Source organism: Mus pahari, chromosome 4 (genome assembly GCF_900095145.1).
Source record: "Mus pahari chromosome 4, PAHARI_EIJ_v1.1, whole genome shotgun sequence".
NCBI classification, from domain to species: domain Eukaryota; kingdom Metazoa; phylum Chordata; class Mammalia; order Rodentia; family Muridae; genus Mus; species Mus pahari.
The window spans coordinates 17,653,930-17,678,161 of NC_034593.1; the positions used below are offsets into that span (position 1 = coordinate 17,653,930).

The following is a 24,232-nucleotide window of genomic DNA, read 5'->3' on the forward strand; positions in this document are numbered from 1 at the left end:
AGGACTGACGCCTGTACTCACACACGCGCACACACACACATACTCCAGACAATATCAAAGGTGTAAGGAGAGGACTGACGCCTGTACTCACACACACGCGCACACACACACACACATACTCCAGACAATATCAAAGGTGTAAGGAGAGGACTGACGCCTGTACACACACACACACACACACACACACACACACACACACACACACACTCCAAACAATATCAAAGGTGTAAGGAGAGGACTGACGCCTGTATACACACACACACACACACACACACACACACACACACACACACACACACTCCAGACAATATCCTAATGTTTAAGTCTATGTGGGAAGACAAATGGAAAAAATGATGAAGTGACTTCTGATGGATGGAGCCCTAATAATGACCTAATAATTGTTTCAAAGATTTCTATCCCAGGATCACTGTTTCATTTCTATCATGATGACTTTATTTTACTTTTGTTTTTTTAAGTGGAAAAGTTCTATTAGTGATTCTTAATATTACTTTGAATACTATATATTGCCAAGGTGAAGTATTCTGATGACTAAGAAGTGATTGTGTGTATGCCAAGTTATTTTAAATCACTTTCGGTAATTTGTATTAAAATAAGCTTTAATGTTATTCTTTTAACAAATTTGATTAGCATCAATTAATTGTTTAAAATAAGTGGTCTGGTTACAATGCTTTCATTCTCCTCTCGTATACCTCACAAGGTATACCCTGGCCATAGTTTCCTGCCCCACCACTCAGGCCACTTTGTAAGCAGTCACCTGCTAACAATATCTCATTTTTTTGAGTGGTTGATTATGTCCATGTCTGCTAGAAGATGTCCTGGGTGAATTGTGCTAGATTCCTGCTATACAGTTGAGCTTGTTAGTTATCATGCCTGTAGAGTTTTGAGTTCATCAGTGTGAGCACTGTGAATAGCAGATGGCTGTCTTCAGTTTCAACCGTAGTTAAATTTGTTGGACGCTGGACTGTAGCTTTCATGTAAGCAGTCAGTTACAATCAGGAAACAAGGTGGAAAACCATGAGGGCTGCAGCTCCTTCAGGACCTTGCCGGTCTTCTGCCTATAGACCTGCTCAAAAGAGGAGCAAAGTAATGAAAGGAGAGAGGGAAGATTTCTTAATTTAGTCTTGTCAAAATTAAAGCCAGAATCCATTTTAGAGATTTAGCCAGAAAAATAAAATATTGTGCATAGGAAAATGGCATCGTTAACACCGAAATGTCAGAGGCATAATTATTTATCACATATTAAAATAAAATCTTTCTAGTCATTTCTTCAGTAACTGAGTTCGTGACTGTTATAAGTTCTTAGCACTACCTCTCAGACATGTCATGCTGAATGACCATGTGTAGAATCTTTTCAGGCCATGGTTATGGAGTAAGTGTTAACAGGGTGCCTACTACCTGCAGGTAAACACTGCCACAACCAGAGCGCCGCCTTTGACTGCTTCTCCTTAGCTAACAACTCGGAGGATCCCTGTGGGATGACAGGAGCTTTCCTGCTCTCTCATTCCAAGAACCCCAGGACATACTGTATTTTCTCTATGTACACATAGCCAGGATCATGTGTATAAATGGAAAGAAAGATCAGCAGTGAAGGAAATGGAGATTATTGTCCACCATGGTGAAGTATTGATCCTGGGTTAATGTGGGTAACTCTAATAGTGGAATGGGGAAAGGAGAAGTGTTGTATCTTAATTCATTACCCTCATTTTCCACACAAACTGTGACTTAGGTAGAGTCCTCTTGATTGAATCTGAGATTCCATCACACCGTGCAGCTAGATGTTTGTTAATTTTTGAGACAGGGTCTCAACATGTAGCAATGATTGTCCTGGAACTCACTATGTAGAACAGGCTTGGCTTGAACTCCCAAGAGATCCACCTGCCCGTGCTTCTCAAGTGCCACCAGTCCTGCTACTTCCTGATCTTACTTGATTGAAGTAACTAACATCACACAAAGAGTGAGCTTTTAAACAAATTAAACTTTCTTAACAATTCTCAACTTGTTTTCCAATTTTAATAAACTATATAGGCAAATTAAGGTCTTTAAAAAATATTTTGGGCACCAGCTGAGGGTGTAATGTTCCGTAGTACAACCTACAGAGACTAGGTCGGGTTCAGAGCCATCTCCTTGCACTGTGACACTGTACGTTGCCCACAAATCTTCATTATTAGTTACTTTGAAGGTTTTATTTTTGGCACTACAGCTTCTTAATTTTAAAATTTTTTTTATTATTATTTATTTCCCCCCAGAGCTGAGGACTGAACCTAGGGCCTTGAGCTTGCTAGGCAAGCGCTCTACCACTGAGCTAAGTCCCCAGCCCCTTAGCTTCTTAAATTTGATAATTGTTACTTAAGGAAAAACTTTGAGTAAGGCAGCGAGCTGCACTAAGCACCGTGGCTACGACAGGAAATATTGATAGGGTCATGAACTTAACTTCATAAATTGAATTAAAAGTAAATAAAAGAGTTTGGCCAAGATCTGAGAAGAGATAAGAGAGCAGTTTGTGTGAGTGAAATACCAAAAGCCAAGAATTATCAGCCAAAAATTCAGCATGCTTGGCAGCAAAACAGCCTGTGGGCACAGGGAGGAGATCGTACTTACGTTGCAAGTTGCATTTTTTTGTTTCTCTACGTTATGCTCACTCAGCCTCTAGTTGGCTCATGTACCCCCTTGGTAGAACCTTGCCAGTCTGGGGTAGCTTTTCTGCTTTCTGCTTTGGCAGACCTACAGGGTCCTGTGGTCTTTGAGGCCCCAGAAGGACTGTTTCTAGTTCTTGAGTGAGCTGGGCTTTTATGTTGGCTTGGGTTCATCCTGCATGACTCGATTCTGGTTCCTGAAATAATGGAGTGGTTTTGACCAGGCTCATTGGGTTATAGAGGCTGAGAGGTCCTACATGCCATCTGCCAATGCCTGACCGAACAGGAAAGAACATTCTAGAGCCTCAGAATCAGGTGACAGATGTGAGTGTAGGTGGGGGCCTAAGTAAGGCAAGAGAACCTGGAGAGCTGCGCAGGCCTGCAGTTGAGCTGGGGGCAGACCAGTGCCTGGGCCCCAGAGGCCTAAGTGTGAGGGGAAGAGGCGTGCTGACAGAGACAGCACCCGCCCCACATTTGTTGGGGATTGGGTAGCAGATCAAAGTGGACCATATATAGTCCACAGTGCCAAGCTGTTGTAGAAACACCTTGGGTAAATGTGCCTTTATTGTTCCCCTGATGATGGCCTGGTCTAGAACTGCCATACCCATCCATATCTACTTCCCAAGTGCTGGGATTCAAGCAAGTTGTGCTTGCTCCTCCTTCCTCTGTTTTTGTGACAGTGAAATGGCCAACCTTTAGTTTACTGTTTACTAAGATGCTAAACAATGAATACTGCCTCACACGGGCTGAAAGGATTTTGCATTACTTATTTATAAATACATTAATGTTTTGGCATTCATTGCCTGTCTACATTCATTTGTAAAACTTAACCTGTCTGTATACAAGTTAACAGTTGAGATCGAGATAAAATGTGTGAAGCCACACATGTAGAAATATGTTAGGACAGTTTTCCTAGAAAGAGGTCTAAATAAAGGACAGGTACAGCCAGTGCTTTATTTTGATAAAGGCAAATTAATTTATGCAAATACTGTTTTGTATTATCATACCCTGGAGCAGTGGTTCTCAACCTATGAGTCGTGACCCTTTTGGCAAACCTCTCTCTCCAAAAATATTTATGATTCATAACTATAGCAGTATCACAGTTATGAAGCAGCAATGAAATAATTTTATGACTGAAGTCACCACAACACAAGGAATTGTCTTAAAGGGTTGCAGCATTAGAAGATTGAGAACCACTGTACCTGAACATAAGGACTGTCAGAATGTGTGCCTGTGGGAACCACTGCACCTGAACATAAGGACTGTCAGAGTGTGTGCCTGTGGGAACCACTGTACCTGAACATAAGGACTGTCAGAGTGTGTGCCTGTGGCACATTGAGCCACTTGTTGCAGGTAGGTTTTAAGAGGTCCAGTTGAACCCAGAGCCAGGTAAGCTAGGTGAGGCTATATTGGATAAACACAGGCTGCCTTTTAGAATGCTTTTAATTCGTCAGTTTGTCTGGAAGAGATAAGTATTGGAAGGTGAGTTAAGGTGGCATTAAGACTTAAAGCATGAGTGTGTTCTTAAGCACTCCTCCGTGTAAGGTTGGAGGCTGCATTCTTCCCTGCTCAGCAAGTGAAATGGCACGGTGAGGTTAAAGTCACTGTGCTCCATGTTAAAGGCTCGCAAAAGGAAACATCGATTTCCTAATTTACAACTATTTCTTTGAAGAGTAATACAGTAATACTTTGGGACACAGAGGAAAGTATCCCATGTCATTAGGTATGATATTTGAACAATTATCACAGGGAGAATAGCATTTTTAAATGGTGTTGGATGGTTTAGAAAGCTTTCTGACCAAGTAGACGGTCGCTTTTAACCAGGATTCAAATGAGGGCCACTACTTGGTTTTCATGGCTGAGTGTTCATTGATTTTTACTTTTTACTTTTTGTTAGGTATTGAAGATGAAAACCAGAATTTGCAATTGCTAGGATGGTTATCTACAAGGTTGCTAAAATTGTTCAAACCCCTTCCATTTACAGTAAGAGTCAAGAAATTGATTTATTTGTACTGTAATATTCCCAGAGCTAAGTAACCTTTCCCTTGATCTTATCTCCAAAAGGCCAAGATGCAGTTGAGTGACAGTGTGCCTGCATATTGTTTAACATGTTATACTACTTCTGACATTTCTGAAAAGTAGTGAATCGAGACTTAATTTCCTTCATTTTGTATTCTTTAAACATAGGTATTGTTTTTACAGTATACCAACACGGCCTAAACCTTATGGTTATATTCCTTTCATGGGAACTGACATTGACTAGTAAGGTGTTACTCTAATCTCTCTGCTTCGGTCTGTTCTAAGTGTCCTCCACAGATAAAATGAGCCAATCCAACCCAAACTAAAGGATAAAAGGTTACTGAGAAGCTGCTTTTGGATGGGTTCACTGGTCCCAAGGAAAGGCAATGAGGAGAGAGACAGAGGGCACCGGAAAAAGAAAGAGTGTGTACAGGTCGGGAGAGAGAAGAGACCACAAATGTCTGGACTGTATAGGGAAGAGCTTCTTGGGGAGGGGAAGCTAGAAAGTTCAGAGTGGAGGGCCTGGGGTGCCAGCCATGCCCTGTAACTGGTAGGAACTGAGGGATGCTGGGAGAATCTGGAGGCCAGGTCTGCTTTGATATGTAAAATATGCACCCCAGCTGCTTGTCCTGAGTCTGACTCCTAGTCTGAACCTGCATCTCTTCATAATTCATGCTGAAATTTAGTCTCAATGTGTTGTTCTGTGGTGTGAGTCCTTGAGTAGGTGATGCGTGTAGGTTTCCATATGGTCTTTTCTAATATCCTTTAGTGTTATTCTTGCCTCTATCCTTGTCTCTGCCCTTTCCCCCCCATTCCTCTTGCCACTTAAACCTCTCTCCCCATCATTATCTCCCCCCCCCCCCATATCACTTGTATAGGTAGAACCCGGACCCTAGAAAGGGAATATTGGTGGGAAGGGAGAAGAAAGATCTCACAGGAGGAGAACATAGATGATGTGCAGGATAATCCGACAGGCTCTTCCTTCTGTATCCTGTGGTGTCTAGTTCATTACTGCTGTCCCTTCTGCAGGTAGAAGTACCTTACAGAGGACAGTGCTGTACCATGAGATTAAAACTCTTCAATGTTTTTTATCTTATTGAAAATGCTCCTTTGGGGGCTGGAGAGATGGCTCAGTGGTTAAGAGCACTGACTGCTCTTCCAGAGGTCCTGAGTTCAAATCCCAGCAACCACATGGTGGCTCACAACCATCTGTAATGGGATCTGATGCCCTCTTCTGGTGTGTCTGAAGACACTACAGTGTACTCATATACATAAAATAAATATTTTTTTTAAAAAAAAAAGAAAATGCTCCTTTAACACAAATTTAACCTAATTTCTTGTTTGTCTTTTAAGAAATTCTAATTAGCAGTAGGCACGAGTTTATGTTGCTAGGTAATAGTGGAATGTCTTAGTGGCTACTGGGACGGAGGCTTAATTTGCCCTGGGGAGAACACCTTCATAACCATGTTTGCCAAACTGCCGAGGTGAGGGCGCCGGGCTAGTTCTTTCTGTGTTGGGAATCTGAACTAAACCCTATCTAGTAAGCTTGTTGATTAGTTGATTAGTATGGACATTGAAAGTTTAAAAGTGTTACTAAAAAGTCCTTTTATTTGGAAACACCATCTCCCCCCGACCCCATTCCTCCAGCACTGAATGGCACCTTGTTGGGAACAGAGTCTTGTGAGTTACAATCAGCTCACATTGAATCATCAGAGCAAGCTTACTTCAGTGTGGACAGAGTTCTGATGAAACTGGCAAGCTTTGGACAGACACCTAGAGAAGAGTAGATGCTGGCCACATGCAGATTACACAGAGAAGCAAGCTGATGTGCTGAACTGAGGAAAAGAACGTGAGTGTGGTGGCTCCCAAGAGGCCTGCCATGTGCGTGGGTTTTTTTGTTACAGTCACTAGAACTGAGTTGAGTTCTATGAGCTTGGTTCTAGCCACTTAGAAACTGCTGCCAATGAATGTAGACTTGAGTGCTTTGTACTAAAAAAGCTGCTTCTTCTAAATTGCCGTGTTTCTTGGAGATATAAATATGTTTTTATTGGGGTAAATTATAGGTGCTCACACTTACTGTTTGTGTATTTTGTTCTTAGAATGCTGCTAGAAAGGACACAGTTCTCAAGTTTTCTTAGTACTGGGAAGTTGGTAGTTTAGGCTGGACGGAGCAGGAGGGCTCAGCTTACAGTCCTGTCTTCGCTGAGACTTCCCAGTAGGCTATGGTGGTAATTACTCTTGTCTAGGGATTTGGGGAGAGGGAGAGCCCTGCCATGTTGTGTTGAGTATTTTATAATCCATACACAGTTTTGATGTAGTTACCATTGGCAGTGTGCATGTATAGACTCTGCTTTTGACCTTGTTAGACGCCTTGGCCTGGGTTTCTTGACCTCCTCGCTGACTCTTTCCCAGTGCGCAGTGGCAGGTATAGAGATTGCACGACTTATGACCTGCTAAACTGGTTGGAAAGATTTTGAGAATTGTTTTACAGCCAGTATCTTTATTTTTATTTCTGTACCACTACCAGGTGCAGTACATGGTAAATGTGATTCTGCAGTGCCCAGGTTCTGTTTCTTTGTTGCCATATATAGGGTAAAGAAAGCTATAGTCCTTTGTAGCCTTGAACAAGATCTCTTTGTGAAGTTAAGCTAATGGGAGAGAGCTCAGTTTCAAGTTGCAACTGCAGAGAACTAGTCTTAGTCTTGGTAACTAGATCCCAGCAACAGAGAAGCTGTGCTTCTCCACCCAAGCCCACCTGTCGGAGTGTAGGGGCTGTGGCGGAATGGGATGCAGCCTAGAATTTCTACAAGGCCTCTATCCTATTTAAGAGGCTGCTACTGTTGCTGCTTTCTTCCTCCTCCTCCTCCTCCTCCTCCTCCTCCTCTTCCTCCTCCTCCTCATCTTCTTCTTCTTCCTCCTCCTCCTCGTCCTCCTCGTCCTCCTCGTCCTCCTCCTCGTCCTCCTCCTCGTCCTCGTCCTCCTCCTTGTCCTCCTCCTCGTCCTCCTCCTCCTCGTCCTCCTCCTCCTCCTCAATGTATGCTCTTATTATTATTGTTAGCATATAGACTAATAGTTTCAGTAACATTGGTTGGCAGACCTGTGGTATGATCCAGTGGTGGGAGGGTTGCTTCTGCAGGCCCATTCTGAGGCATCCTTTCCCCCTGAGATACCAGTCATACAGCCAATATAGTATGGGATAGAGTTTATTTAGGGCACGGGGAGGGGAGTTGAGGATGGAGTGGAGAGTCAGGAAGGGGCAGGGAGAAGAGAGAAGAGGCTGGCCAGGGACACAGAGAAGAGGGGGAGGGGAATGGAGAAGAGAGACTGAGGGTAAGAGAGTGGGGAGGGGGTACATAGTCCCTTGTATAATCAGGCATTCCTAGCTGTTGCCAGGTAACTGTGAGGTGGAGCCTAGAAGGAATTTTAACAGACATTTTCATGAACATTTTCATTTTCATTTGCCTCTCTGTTCTTTTCTTTGCTCTTATTTTACAGTTTTTATAAATCAGTTTGTCTATTTATCTAGTCCAATCTAATCTAATCTAATCTAATCTATCCATGACAAAGTCTCTACACAGCCCTGACTATCCTGGAACTCATGTAGACCAAGCTGGTCTGCCTCTGCCACCTGATTGCTAGAATTAAGGGCGTGTACTACCACAACTGGCCTCAAACTTCCTTGTTTTCATTTAAAAAGTATTAATGTCTTGCCTGCATGTGTATATATGTACACTGTGCATACTTGGTACCTAAGAAGTTCAGATGAGGGGACTGGAGTTATGGATGGCTGTACATTGCCATGTAGATGCTTGGAACTGAACCCCAGTCCTCTGTAAGAGCAAGAAAAGTGCTCAGCCATCTCTTTCAGGTCTCTCTTTATATTGAATGTTAATGAGTCTCTATTGGAACAGAACAATGACAAGCTTATAATCCAGAACTCAGTAAAGTCTTTGTGAGATACTTGATGACTTAAGACAGCCATTTTCAGTGTAATTGCTAAATCACATGGGCATCTGTAGAGAATGCCATATACAGAGGTGTGGCCTTTTCTAAGTGTATTTTCTTAATTTAATGATTCAGAGTTAGATGCAGTATGTTTAATAAAAACTAGATCTTTTGTGTACTGCTATTTATGACTGTTTTACATTAGTACCTATCCTCTTAAGTATGTTTTGAGGGAGATAGCTAATACATATTCCCATGTAAGCATAAATGGAAGATTTAGGCCAAGTTAAAATTCTGAACAATCGTGGCCTAATGAGACAGTTTCCCTTCTTGTCAGGAAACTGACTGTGACAGAGAAATGATGATAACTGGTATCACTAAGAAGGATTGGGGTTTTATACCCAGCTGTCCTCAGGCATTCACAGTCCTGTGACAACCTGACTTCATTAAAGAGTTTTGTTGTTGTTGTTGTTGTTGTTGTTGTTGTTGTTGTTGTTGTTGTTGTTGTTGTTGTTCTTCTTCTTCTTCTTCTTCTTCTTCTTCTTCTTCTTCTTCTTCTTCTTCTTCTTCTTCTTCTTCTTCATAATGTGTGGTATGTAGTATTGGTATTTACTGCATCAGACACTAAAAGTGTAAAAATTTATAATTCACATTTTAATATAACTTCATGCTTAACATAGTAACACAAATCATGTGTTTATGAAATTAAAGTGTTTTCCAAGAAAAGTATTTAGATCATTGCATTGTTTTATGTTTCTGCAAATCCTTTAATCTCTGGCTTGCTGCACAGCTGGGTATTCACATCTGCTCTGAATTCAAGTTTGAAGATGTGCTGCTGCAGTTGAAACATATGGGGAGCCCTGACTGTGCGGAGAGCTGGAATGTTTCCAAATTAAAACCAGAATTTATTTTTGGAATAAATTTCATAGTCTTCTTTATTACCAGGCTAAAATACCAGCAAATGAACAGTTTTTTTTTTTTTTTTTTTTTAAGGGTTCACTGTGATACTAGATCAGTGAAAATTTTGTATATTTTTGTTGTTGTTGTTGTTGTTGTTGTTGTTATTTTTAATTAAGTGTATGTGCATAGGTGTGTGCCTGAAGATGCCAGAGCATGCCATCATCTCAAGCTCCTCCCCTATTTGCTCTCTGCACCCTTTTGTAATTCTTTCCTGTTAAAATATGCATGGCTGTTAAAATATACACCAGTCTTACTTACCTCAGAGTCACAGAGATAGATCCCCCACCTCTGCCTTTCAAGTTCTGGATTAATGATGTTTGTCACTACTCCTAGCCCTTTCTCAAACTTTTTAACACACCCTCTATTCCTATGTAATTTTGTAAGTTTTGTGCTGGCTAACCACATGGTGGCTCACAACCATCTGCAATGGGATCTGATGCCCTTTTCTGGTGTGTCTGTAAACATCTACAGTGTACTCATATATATAAAATGAATAAATAAATCTTAAAAAAAAAACCCTTTTACAAGCTTGTGATATACAATATTACAATATCAGAACCATTAATTAATTCACCATTTTCCTTATTAACACTAGGTGCTGGGGCATTAGCAACTTACAACAGTGTTTCTAAAAGTCATAAGATTTTTTTTTTTATTTAAAAACTTAAATTTAATGTTTGCCAACAAATTTTTAGTATTTCCTTAGAAGTGAAAGTTTTGCCTTGTTCATTTGTAAGAAATATCTATGAGATGTCAACTGAGAAACCATTCTGTTGTTTGAAGTGTAAACTGACAAGGGAGCAACCAGGTTAGCCAAGAAGCCAAGGCCTGTGTGAGCTTGGTGCTCTGTGAACTGGGGTACTAAGGGACACACTGGTGCTAAGACACTGATAAAACTAAGGCTTCAGGGGGAGCTTTTCATTTGGTTTTGTTGTTGTGCATAGTGATGAAGAATTCATAACACGGTGTTCTACCTGTGAGGTGGGAAGAGCATCTTTGCAGGTAAACGTGTGCAAAAGTGAGAAAGGGAGTATTGTAGTAACACTGTGTGAAAGAAAGTTTGCTCCCACAGTGCCATAGAATTCTGTAGGCTTCCTCTAGACCCAATACTACATTGAGCTTTAAAAGTTGATCACGTTTTGCCATGCACACAAGTTTATTTATTATACCTGACTTGAAGTTCTGAGTACCCGGGCTTACCTTAACAATGAAACATGTTTTTTTATGAAGTGGAGAGGATTTATCTTTCCACAAGATACCTGCTCCTCATTGCAAATAGAGATTGTATAGCTTCATTGGCAAGACACTACAAAGGACTAAACCCTGTTTGGCCTCAGGTGGTTGTGATAGATCTTTGCTTTGTGTGTTTGCCTTGGTTCCTCCTTGGGGTGTTTTGTTTTGTTTTGGTTTTGTTTTTGTTTTGTTTTGTTTTTTGTTGTTTGCCTTCTTTCTTTTTGAAGCAGAAAACCTCGAAATGCTGTCACCCTCTTGCGTTTCCCCTGAGTACTGAATGCAGCTTATGCCTTTTACACTTGACCTTAAACAGCACTAGTTGTCCATTAGGTCAGTGATGATTTTATGGTTTTCTTCTGTTTTGAAACACTACACTGGACACTTGGTCTCTGTTGATTGCCTGTTTGCTACAGCACCATATGGTACAGATTCAGACGCTTGCTCTTCTTACTTATACACCTCCTTATTCTGGAAATGTTTTCATAAGCATCATTGTAATGTCTTGCTCTTATCCTTTGGCCCAGCATGGTTTTCTCCATCCTTGCAGTACCTGCATTTTGAGCACGGGTTAACCTGTTCTAGTGGTTGCTGCTGTGGTTTTCTGCCAGCTCCCAAGATGCTCCTGTCTCTGCTCTCTGTCTCATGCTAGGATTCCTGGGGTGAGAAACTCATGCTGTGATTTCCAGCTTGTGTGTGTGGTGCTGGAATTTGGACTCTGCCCCTCCTGCTTTTGTGGCTAGTGCTTTGATCATTGAGCTGTGTCTCCAACCTGGGAGTTTGCCAGCAGCCATCCTTAAATCGTATGCACAGAAACCATAGTGTTGACACACACAAAAGTAGGTGCATTAGTAGCTATTGCTTAAAGAATTTAATTGATTTGGTCAGGCATGATGGGTCAAACCTTAATCCCAGGACTTGGCACTCAGAGGCAAGTGGATATCTGAATTCACAGCAAGCCAGAGCTACACAGACTCTGTATCAAAAAACTAGAGTTAAAAAGGAATTGACTTGATTTTGTTAAACTTAGTCTTAAATTTATTTTCCATTAGTTAATCAAACAACTTGGAACATATATTTATTCAGGGGGTTTCTTCCTGAGATTATATAATCACATTAAGATTTTTTTCTTTACATTTTACATATGTGTTTTCATAAGCAGGGTATTATTTAGTCTTTAATAAGAATGCTTTGCCTTTTAAAATATGTTTCAGAAGACATGAAAATGTCTCAAAGCTCTCATTTCTTTAATGTACTTTATGTATTCAAAATTGTATTACTGTAAACATTGGTAAGGATTTAATTATTTTTACTGAGAGGGGAAACTGAAAGTAGCATGTTTTTAGTATAAGGTGTTAATGTTCATCTGCTCCTCTTCAGTCATTTCTAAAGGGTATGGAATGTTCAAAGATGGAATCTATTTTTGAAGGACAGATTTAAGCTCTGAATTCACCTGTTAAATTTACAGGTATCAAAGAATGATATCATAGTTTCTGACTTGGAAGTGATAAAGCCACATGTAGTTAATGGCACGTACCTATTGTGCCAAGCCAGTGACTTGGGAAGTAGAAACAGGGTCACTGAGACAAGCTCAAGCGGTTGTTAATACTTTCTGCTTAACAAAAACAAACCAAACCAAACAATAATGATTTTGCATTAGCTAGAGGTACTCTAACGAATCTCACTGACTGAGTGGCCAAAAAGGCCTATTCTCAGGGTCCTGGGTGCCAGACATCCAAGGTCAGGGGTTAGGGTCAGTGTCTTCTGAGGCTCTTTTGTGCCCACGGGGCTGTTAAGGTTGGTGCTTTCAAAGGCTCCTTTGTGTCCATGTATCCGCAGTGCATCTATTAGGAGGGTACCCCCCCCCCCCAAAAAAAAAAAAAAAAACCCAAAAAGTTTTATTTGAACTTAAAGACCTTGAAGGACTCTGTCTTCATCACAGTCATGTGTGAGGTAGGTCACTTCCTATGCACTAGTACACAGTGCAGTAGTGTACTGTTGTTCCTAGTTATACTACTTTGGGTGTAGCATTAAAAGGTATAACAAACCCACCATGTTAAAGAGGCACCTGTGCTGCACCTCTTGGCTTCACAGTCAGCTTGGCCTAGCTCCTCATGTGATCTAGTGAGTTGCCTGGCCACAGATGGATGACAGCTGCTCCTGGCGCTGAGCGCTCACCCCCATTCAGGAGTGTGCTAGTAGAAGGTGCTATGTGTATCTAAGCCCTTGCTCAGTAGGGATTACATTACCTGTGTATAACATGTTCTGTCTGCCTTTGAAGATGTGATAACATTTTAGAGAGCATCGTGTGTAAACTGTTGTCATTGCCTCCACTTCTTATGTAGACTGGTAACTTGGGTCAGGGTTCGGGATTAGCAGTGAGTCCTACTAGTCCTGACCTCACACACCCTCTCTGCCCCGCACTTCTGGTGGCCGTCAGAGATGAGTATGTGTTTCTGAGTAATAGCCCTGCCCATAGGGATGGTTTTCTCATACGTCAGCCTCATATTGAAGTGAGAAACATAATACTGAAAAAGGAAGAATTTTTTTCTCATTTTGTTTTTCTTTTTTAAAAATGTGATGGGGACTAATATTTAACATACAATAATTGCTGTGAAGTATGAGTTCATAAGTGCAGCAGTGTACTGTTGTTTCTAGTTATGCTCTTTTGTTTGTATTTACTGCTTTACACCACATGATAACATTGAGTAGTTGTGACAGGCTGTATGGCTGGCAGAACCTTTAATATTTACTGGCTTTTAAGAGAACATTTCTGACCTCTTCTTAAGTTATGAAAATAGATTTATGCTAATATATACTTAAGTCTTAGTGTGTCTCTTGCCTTACATCATTCTATCAGTGAGAGAATGTAGCATTATAAGATTGTTCCTCCCTTGTGGCTTTATGCATATCCAGATCCTATGTATATACATGCACAGACTTGACCTCTGTGTTACGAGATTCTGAGATGGAGAGAGCAGGACTGAGGCTCCTCCCTGCTCAGGACATTAAGATTGTGCCTTTTCCTAGTAACTGTTATGCTGAAATCTTAAATCTTGCTCCCCCCCCCCCCCCAAGTTAAGGAGACTAAAGGGAGTTTTGCATTACATGCAATGCTTAATTAAGGCCTTTGTGAATCTTTACCTTTTCAACAGGATGTTACCCTATAGAAAAATAGCACTAGCTATGTTTTGTGTATGTCGTCTTACTACCTATGGAAGTAACTATGTTAATACTGCAAAGCAATAAGAACCTTTGTTTTACATCATTTAATAAAATTAAATGCTCTTTTTTACAACATTGTTTACATTTTGTTTTAGTATTCTTATACTGAGAAAATAATGAACTTTGTTTTATTTTTAGGGTTATGTCCTGTGTTGTGACCTCATGGTTTAAGTGGGAATAAAGATGAGTATAAGCAGTGATGAGGTCAACTTCTTGGTATATAGGTACTTGCAAGAGTCAGGTGAGTACTGCTATAAAGTAATAGGCCGCAAATTCTTTCACTATTCTCAAAATAATTTTTTTTGCATTTGAAATTTGTAACAGTCCAAACTGTTGAGCTTTGTCTGTTTATTGATGTCTGGACTGCCACTTTAAAGCTGTGTTTGCTGCATGGTTTAACTCTCTGACTCTTTCAAATATGTTGGGATCATCTCAGGCAAGTACATATAACTAACTAGCAGTCTGTCTTTTGATGTCTAGAGGTCAGTTTTAATTAGGAACGTGTTACGACGTGAAGTTGTTGCATATGTTTAGTAAAGACTCAGAAACATCAGCTTAGTGATGTATATTGCATGTATACAGTTAATTATTACTCCTACTTATTATGGTAAGAATCGTAAAAGCTCAATTAATATTTTTCAGAATATTTTCAGAGGTATTAATCCCAATATATTTATTAAATATATTTTGATCGGAATTCTGATTGATGTATTCAGATGGTTATTATTATAGATCATTGAATGTGGTTTGCAATTAATCTTAAGATATTGAACATCTCAGATTTCTAGATAAAAAGGTCTAATCATGATATAGAAATAAGACTGCAAGTGAATCATTGCTGGACCAGACAAGAGATGTACATTCTACTCTTTCTCTCTGAGTAGCTGGGAAGATAACACGTGATCAGAAAGAGCCAAGAGGAGGAGGAGAAAGACAGCAGGAGGCAGAGTGGGGGACTGGAGGGGGGATAAAGGAGGGACAACCACAGGGAGACAAGGAGAGATCTCAAGGCAAGGGAAGCTTTGGAGTTTGTTTATACTGTGAGGGGAAAAAAAGCAGATCAAACAGACTCTTAATACATGATGTTTAATAAAGTCTTTTAATACACGATGTTTAATAAAGTCACAGAACAGTAGCCCTGGTGACTGTTCCCTTGTTCAGCCTGTGAAAGTGTTTACAAATTATTATGTAACACTTTGCCCAACATGGGAAGGATTGGGTGTGTGGACACCATAGCTCAAACCCCAGTTTTGAAGCTTTCATCAAGCAGTGGGAAGAACTCGGGGGTGGGGATTTGTTAGGAAGTCTCACTTGGTGTATTGGAAAGACTACTCACTGCTTAGGTCAAACCACTGGGTTTTCCTGTCTGAGGACATTAGAAACAGCTGAGCACCTTACGCTGCGACTTATCCAGGGTCCAGGAGAGGCAGTGAGGGTGAGGGGCCTTGCAGTGTTAACTGCTTGCCCAGATTCTCCTTTTTCCAAACAGTTCTACAAACTGCTATTGATATTTCTACAAGAAAATAATCAGGAAAGAAGGGAGGTAACAAAATACTGATCTGTTTAATTTCTGAAAGAATATCCAGTGATGCGATATTAAACGTCTCATAAAGTTACCTGTATTCTTGGTGAAGAATGTGAATTATACATGTATTTGGATGGTGTAGGTTACAATGGAGATCAAGGGAGAGAGCTGGCAGTGTGGTGTCACCCGAGACCCAGTGTGGAGTCGCAGGGTCAGAAAGTGTCATCTCCAGCTACAGATGGTTCAAGGCCAGCCTGGGCTATATATAAAACCTTCTCCCACTAAAAGCAAACCTAAAGCAAGAGTTGTATTTTCAAGGACTGTGAATAATCAGCTCAAGTCATCTTAGGTAATCTTAGTGTGTGTTGTGTTGCATTACCAAATGGACTTTTTGTTATGTCTTACCAATATATTTTCATCATACTGCTATTGAAGAATTAGTAGATACCATGTATAGAAGCGCAAAAGTATCTTTATATTGTATCTTTTTATGACAGGAGAAAATTGGTGTACTTGATGACATTTTCACTGAGGATATTTATCTTCCTACTGCACCTTGCCATAAATGTCAACATGCCTTCTGTCCCAGAGTTTGTGTCTGGTCTTGTTTGTGTCCTTGGCTGCTTGTATTAGAATCTCTTGGAAAACAACAGGAGGTCCAGATGACTCAGGTCAAACAAAGTTTAAAGGGCAAGATTGTGTGTTAGTCATAGGACAATTTAAAATTGATAGAGATGGCTGGCAAGATGGCTCAGAGCTTGGAAAGGCGCTTGCCTTGGAAGTTGGTGACCCGCTTTGGATCCCTGAAACCCATGAAAGGTTGGAAGAGAGAACACAGTCCATGAAGTTCTCTTAACTCCATCTCCCCCAATAATAACAATAATAACAATAACAACAATTAAAATTTTAAAATAGTTAAGTTTTTTCAAAAGAAGTCATATGCAAGCATGTTCATGATATTACGTAATAAAACTTATAAATAATGACTTAAGTCTAGAGTGAACAGCCTGAAAGGTATACATACTAAGGTGTGGACTGAGCTGTCTTCCAAGAACCAACATCGATAGTGCTGAGTATGTAGACAAGGGTCAGCAAGCAGTGGGGTTTCTTCCAGATGCAGAAAACTGTAGAGTTGAAGGATGTTAAAGTTCTATGAATTCAGTACAAGAATCTGGAACCTAGTATCTCTGCTACTACAGATTCCATTGGCTGTAGATCTTAGCGCTTACCTTGTGTTCAGAAAGCTAAGCCTTGATTCTGACATCCAGTGATTGACTCTTGTCATCTCTGGAAGCATGGGGTTCAGTTATATCAGCACCATTGATTTCAGTTTTGCTTCTGGCAATCAGTTAAATATTTAAGCAATATGATACAAGTTGCTTGAGTCATAACTATTTGTCTTGAAATGTCTAACAACACAAAATGCCTTCCTCCTCCTTACTGCCTCTCCTATGAAATAAGGAGCCGGAAAGAAAGGAGGTAAAGGAGCCCTTGACAGAAATGCTTTAAAACTAGTCCGTGGAGTGACTGGACTTTTGAGTAAAGGGTCTTCTTCTGGTGCTCCGGTGGGGAAAGCCTTAGGAAGCTCTGACTTCTGTTAGAAGTAACATGTTCCAGTAAGCATGTGTAACGTCTGCGCCCTGAGTGCTGTATTTAATGCTGAGCAGACTGCTTATGCAGAGGGAATGAAGGGATCTTAGTCTTAGGCCTCCAGATGACTGACTTCAGAAATGAGGTTATCTTTTGAAAAGACATGTCATGGTGATAGTTTTCAGTACTCAGTTGGGGTTGCCTTTCCAAATTGGCTGGCCCTCACAGGTCAAGATGAAGACAAAGTATTGACCATTAGGCTTGTATTAAGTATTGTAATTGTGCACTTAGTTCTCTCAGTTTCTGCTCAGTTAACTTCATGATGAGATTGCTGAGGCCCCCACCATTCAGCATTTTTAGGAATCTAAACCAGTATAACAAATACATCTTAGGAAATGATTTTTTTCCCTTTGATGTATCTTAAAAATTCAAAGTACTTTTATATATAAGTAAGGATTGACTTGAAGCTGTATTCCTCCTGTAGTTAGTATTTGTCCCAAGGTGTAAATATGAGTTGCTTATTGACTTACCTGGCATCCTTATGCAGTAACTACTCAGTCATGATAAATCATCAAATTGAACCGGGCACAGTGTTCACTAGAGCTAAACTGATGTGGATTTTTCCCACCACCCCAATCCACATCCAATTTTGTTTTGTTAGGTGGGGGTGTTAAATAAAATTTCCTGGTAATTTCTTGTGAACTTACTGGTGTTTATTCTTCTAGCTGCTTTGTTCAAGAAGATAAAATTTCAGCCAAGCACTGGTGGTGCATTCTTTAATTGCAGCACTTGAGAGGCAAAGGCAGGTGGATCTCTGAGATCAAGGCCACCCAGGGCTGCAGAGAAACCTTTTGCTTCTTTTGTATGTTTGGTTGGAGAAGTCTTCCCAGATTTGCGTATCACTGCCATGTTCAGTTGTTCGGTAAACATCTCTGTTGATGATGCCCTAAAACAGATAACATTTTTTGATTGACTAAGTAGAAATTTCAAAAATCAAAATGCACTTACTACTACTACTACTACTACTACTACTACTACTACTACTACTACCACTACTAAGGGCATTAAATCATTAGATTATGATGTTGGAAAGTCTTAGGAAGAAAACCCCCCATGGTTTTAGAACCATAGTGCAGACAGTCCAGCTTATTAGCACGTCTTCAAAAGGTATCAAGTCTCCTGGATGTAGGCCTACTACCATACCGTAATTTTGTGATACAGAGCTTATCCAAATGATGTAGAAAGTGGACACTCCTAATCAAAAAATCTGATATCCAAACTGCTTCAAAATTCAATATCGTTTAATAACTAATTTAATACAAATAGAAAATTCCTCATCTAATCTCATGTTGACTTGTCTCGGTTAAAATACAGGCGCAATACAGTGTTACAAAGAATCCGTCCAGATAGCAGGTGGTATGTACTGTTACTGAATCTGTTTTAACATGGGTATCAGCCCCAAGAAAGCAGTCTCCTTTTAGATACACAGATGTTTCAGAATCTGAAGTCATGTGGCCATTTCAGATATGAAATACTTGACACATGCTTTAGTTACAAGATCATACATCAAAACCACCCATGTTACTGTCTTTAACTTAGAACAACTTGGAAATGTTTAACATTAAGCTTCTGTACCAGTCACACTTCATTCATTTCTCTGCTTTGACAGTTTTCAGTTAACCTCAGTAGTGTTACTAAAATGTCAGTACCAAATGACAACACAGTTTCTGTTGACTCATACAAAGGTAATTAAGTAGGTAATCTTCCTGCCCTGTACCAGGGAGACCGTACTCCTCATGTTAAACTGGCAGTCAGTAATTCACCTCTAGCCATGGAGAATAGAGCAGAAGGTGTTGAGGTCCTGTCTAGCTTCACTTTGCCCTTTCTGTGTGTGTTTTAATGAGATGAGTAGGCACAGATGTGCAAATTGGCATTTGTGCTTCTTTATAATAAAGTATGTAATAAAATAAGAATTAGGGCTGTTAGACTTTCAAGTCAGTTTTTCTTATTTTTGTAAGTGGAATTATAATTTTGTATAGTATAGGAAGGTTCTACTTCTTATTTCAAGTGACAGTGTTAAAGACAAAAGACACCTATCTAGAGTACTTGCTCAGTGTTTGTCTCACTGTCCTTTTCTTTGCCTTTGTTTTGGATTATTGACATCGAATGGCAAAACTACAAAGAAGCATGTGTGCGTTGCTAGTGGCTTTATGTATTTGTGTAATGTTTGGAAAACAGCATGATGGTCATAATGATCATCCTTAAATTCTCCCTCCCCCCCCCCCCCAGACGCACACACGCTTTGTGGTAAACTTTTTCTAGGACAAGGAAAAACTATGTATGGCAAAAGCCATCCATGCACACGAGGTAAGAATCTATACAAAAAAGAACTCCATGACTTAATGCCATCTTAGTTAAGGAATTCAGAAGGTGTACTCTTCATATAAACTCTAAATTATTTAGTAGATTTGCCTTTGCGTGTTTCAGGGTGTGGAGAATGCTAGGGATCAGACAAGCCAGGCCCTTGTGTGTAGATGGTCTAGCACCAAGTTTACTCCTCTGTCCTTTTTTTAAAAGCAAAATTTAGGGGATGTATCTAGTGTGTACCTAGCATGTATCCAGTGTGTGAGTGCTGTCCGTAGCTCTGCAGAACTGAGCATTCTTTGTTAGTACCACTACCCTTTGTTTTTTCTGAAAGCCGAGTCTAGAAGGCACAGCTCTAGGGTGTGGGTAGCATGAACAATGTGCAGGTTCCAAGCATTACTGAGCTGAAATAATTCAGCCCCATCTCCCTGCTTGGGTGCTGTTGTGTTCATTTAAACTTTGCCTTGGGGGCCAGGGAGGAGATACGTTATCTATCATGGTTATCATATAGGGCACGTATATGATTTCTTTTTTAAAATTCTTGTCTTTTGTGTTTGCAAAGTATAGTTACCAGGCTCCTGAGAACTCATTATCTTCTTAAAGCCCAGCTTGTCCTTGGAAACACTACTTGCTTAAACAAGCAGTGTAGAAAATCAGGAACTACATGATTGACTATATAATTCAGGCACACATACACACTCACACATGTACAAATACATATCCTGCCACTGTTTGTCTGTTCATGGGCTCCTCTTGCTCCTGCTCTTAGGTATCCTACATGCATTATTGAGGTACTACTTAAATCAGACTCACTTTTACCTGTGAGAAGAAGGAATGCTGGCTTCAATGAGACAGATTTCAACAGTTTGCAGAATTAAGAAATTCCCTTTGCTTTTGTATAAATTTAACATTTTCTTCAAATAAGTGGGAACTTAAAGGAGAGCATAAACCTAGTCCAAGTTTTAGTGTTTGTTTGTTTGTTTGTTTGTTTGTTTTTTAAACAAAGACTGGTTTTTCTGGAGTGACCTATTGACGGATTTTTATACATTGTAAAATGTGTTTTAATAGAGTCGCATTTTGAAGAGATTATTAAACAGGTAATTTACGAGTTTCTCAGAGTTAAAGGATTACTGTATTTGAACCCTTCCCTTGGCTGCCACATCAAACAGCCAGAGTAGATTGTTTGGTATTTACTGTGCATGTGTGACTGCTAAGATTACAGGAGAAGCTAATTAGCCTGGGATAGTGAGATGACACATAAGAAGACTGTTGGGCTCAGAGGCATGGACTAGTGGAGCATGGTGAGGATACCAGATACCATTGGCCATCCCTTAGACTTAATGTGTGCACTGGGAGCACTGTGGAGTTGTGGGGAGATGAAACTTTGGAGAAAGGTAGGACTAAGCTGCAGAAATGGCTGTATCTGTGTTACAGGGTTTCATTGTGACAGCTGAAGTAATTATCGTTGGGTTTGTTAAGTAATGCCGTCATTGTTCAGTTAGTAGTCAGGTAATTGAAGGGAGGAAGGGAGGTCAGATGGACGTAGGAGCAGGAACAGTTCAAACAGGGTGAGGAAGACTAAACTTTGTTCTAGATGGCAAGGATAAGTTCTGAGATAGTCTTAACAGTTTTGGCTGTAGATAGTCTTAACACTTGTGGCTGTAGGAGCGTTCAGCCTGATGGAGGTTGAACGTGAGTGGCCAGAGGGGAAGTGGAAGTTTGTGTAAGTGACCTCGAGGTGAGGTCAGTTGGACATTTCCAAGGAACAGAGTTTCCATAAGGGGAAGGAGTGGCTGTAATAGGCCAAAGCTGAGTGACCCTGTGTGTGTGAGTACTGCTGGAGGTGGCATTCCAGTTCAGGGGCTGGTCAGATGTGTACACATAGGCCTTTCTTGGGGTAGCAGGATGGAGAGGCCAGCTAGCCAGCCCCTGTTCCTAGTCGTCCCCTTGCTGTTTGAGATCACTCAGCACATTTGCAGTGTCTTGAAGCGCCCATTAGCCTTTCTCCACATCTGGCAAAACAAACCTTAAGCATGCTCAGCTTTCTTGCTCAAATTGAATTCTGCCTGGTACTGCAAACACTTACATTCTTGGGCAGATCTTTGAGCTTAAACTGGAAGAACATTGGATAGGGCCTGGAATCTAATAGTGCTGACCAGTGCTGCATTTGAGGAGAATGTAGAGAAAATCAGATTTTATTCATAACTGTTTATTATAACTATAAATGAGTAGAGTTGCCTGTCCATCCTGGTTGTAAGGTTAGTAAGGTGTCCCAGTGTTTCCTGTTTCTCAGTCCCTGAGGGACAGCTGAGCAGTGATGGACTGCTGCTCTCTGGCTGGATGTATAATCTTGCTCCCATAGTTTGACTTTTTAAGAGAAGCAGGATGCAGAATGGATTACAGTATCCTCTGACTGTTTCCCAGCCTTAATTCATAATAGAGTGTAACCAGATTCTCATGTCCATATGTTGTCTAGCACACAGTGCTTTCCCAGTGGCATCTTCTAGTTCAAAGGTTTTCCAGGTGGTTCCCCTGTCCTCAAATTTTGTTTTAGAAGAGCTTACTGAGGGCCTGCATTGTTCCTTACACAGGAGTCTCCTGCCTCCATGTCTCCAACTTGATCTCCTCACCGCCCGCCATTTTCCCTAGTGTTTCCAGTGCTTGGTCTTGCCTTTCTGGGCCTCTGCTCTGTGCCCTGCCAGACTCAGAACTTTGAGATTTCTGAAGGATAAGCTTCAGGATGGTGGCTTCCATCTCATGCTACATTTGCCTCAGCCATCTTTGTGATCGCTAGTTAAAACACAAAACTCTTAAATATCCTTTATCACAAGCTAGTCTGTGGGTAAAATCATGAAGTTAAAAGCAAGGTCTCTGAGAAATGCCTTTCTCCCTTCTCCCACTGTGGGCCATTAAGGCAGAAGTAGAAGCTTTGAGAACCCAACCGTGCATACATTAGCCACCCCTGTCCCAGTCAAGTGGTATCTGGAATCATGCAGTGTTTTAAAACTTGGTAAACTGTGATGGGATTTCAGTAAAGAGAGTGACCACCCTGTCCATTACTGGAACTTCTCTTTGCTATCTGGACCAGATTTTCGTAACAGTATGAATGAAGCTCATATCAGGAGATTGGCTATAAACCCTCATGTTTTTAAGTAGTTTTCTTTAATTATTTAATTTTTAATTACTTAATTTTGTGGCCCATTCCTCCCTTGGAATATGGTGGGTAAGTCTGCTTGCTCCCTGAGTGCTGGAACTAATTGTTAAAGGAGGCCTAGAAACTGTATTTTCATTTTATAGTTCTTTATTTAGAGCCGGGTTGTAGAGACACAGAGCTTTGATCCCAGCACTCAGCAGGCAGAGGCAGGCACAGATTTCTGTGAATTTAAGGCCAGTTTGTTCTGAAGAGCGAGGTCCAGGATAACCAGGGTTATACAGAGAAACCTTATCTTAGAGAATCAACAACAAAAAGTTTAGATGAGTTATTACTAAATAGCAAAATTAGTATTTTTTAGTCAATGAATATATATAAAAATAATGTATGAATTCAGTTACAATTTGATTTATATTTCCTTTGGAAACAGTTTCATACAGCCCAGGTTGCTCGTATGTAGTCAAAGATAATCTTGAAGTCTGATCTTCCCACCTGTGCACTTTTGCGCGCTGGCAGTATGGGTGTGCACTATTGCACACAGCTTGGCAGTGTTGCTCCCAGAATCTAAATGCATGGTAGGTGGATACTGCTGACCCACTCACATCTGCAGCCCCAGGCTGCATTATTTTGTCTTGTTTGTGTTGTTTTCTAGTTTGGATTTATTTCCTAAGTCTTTTTTTTTTTTTTCCCAATATGCCACAGAACTATAATCTGTCACATGAATCTTGATTTCATTTTGTCTCATGAGGCAGTTGAAGTGTGTTGTAGTTCACAGCTTTTCAGTGTTTTGCATTTGATGCATTTTCTTGAGGAAAGTTGTATTACTGTAGTACAGTTAGAAAAACTGAAGACATGTAACTCATTAGAAGCCAGATGTACATTGAGCCGTGAGGAAAAAAAAAAATGCTGACAAGTTTCTCTTCTAATATTTCTATTTTAAATCATATCTTAGTTGTCCATTTACAATGTCAAGTGATGGTATGTAATTATAAAAGATAACAAAGTTTTTTCTGTTTGTACTTTAATGTGATGTTAATAGCAACATAAGTTCTCATGGTGTTTCTTTTGATTTTAGGATTTTCTCATTCTGCGTTTACCTTTGGTATAGAGAGNCATATAAGTCAGTCCAACATAAATGGTGCCCTGGTTCCACCTGCTGATCTCATCTCTATCATCCAGAAAGGCCTACAGTATGTAGAGGCGGAAGTTAGCATAAACGAGGTAAGACTGATGAGTTCCGTTTCAAACACTGATTCTGATTCTTAAATGTGGTTGTTTATTAAGTATCTGACCTTGACTTCATGGGTTCAGACAGATTAAGATTATTCTTCATAAATGTACTAGTCTTCATAACAGCGGATAATTTCTGTGAACTATCCTCTGTGTGTGTGTGTGTGTGTGTGTGTGTGTGTGTGTGTGTGTGTGTGTGTGTGTGTGTAAGCAAGCAAGCAAGCAAGCAAGCAAAGGAAATCATGTTTAACACATAAGTAATTTGGCTGGACAGTACTAAGAACAAACTGATGACAAGGACATAGAAAACCATTGTTAGTTTCATGTACCCTGATGTTG

The 24,232-nt window shown here is 40.4% G+C and overlaps 1 protein-coding gene across 1 annotated transcript in view; it reads left to right on the top strand.

Annotated features, from left to right (window-relative positions):
- Tbl1xr1 (transducin beta like 1 X-linked receptor 1) overlaps positions 1 to 24,232 on the top strand; it is a 62,911-nt gene that overhangs the window by 15,650 nt on the left and 23,029 nt on the right. Inside the window, 3 exon segments of the mRNA XM_029537364.1 lie at positions 6,321 to 6,522; positions 14,172 to 14,274; positions 23,739 to 23,884. Coding sequence (XP_029393224.1) covers positions 14,217 to 14,274; positions 23,739 to 23,884 — 204 coding nt within the window. The 5' untranslated portion in view covers positions 6,321 to 6,522; positions 14,172 to 14,216.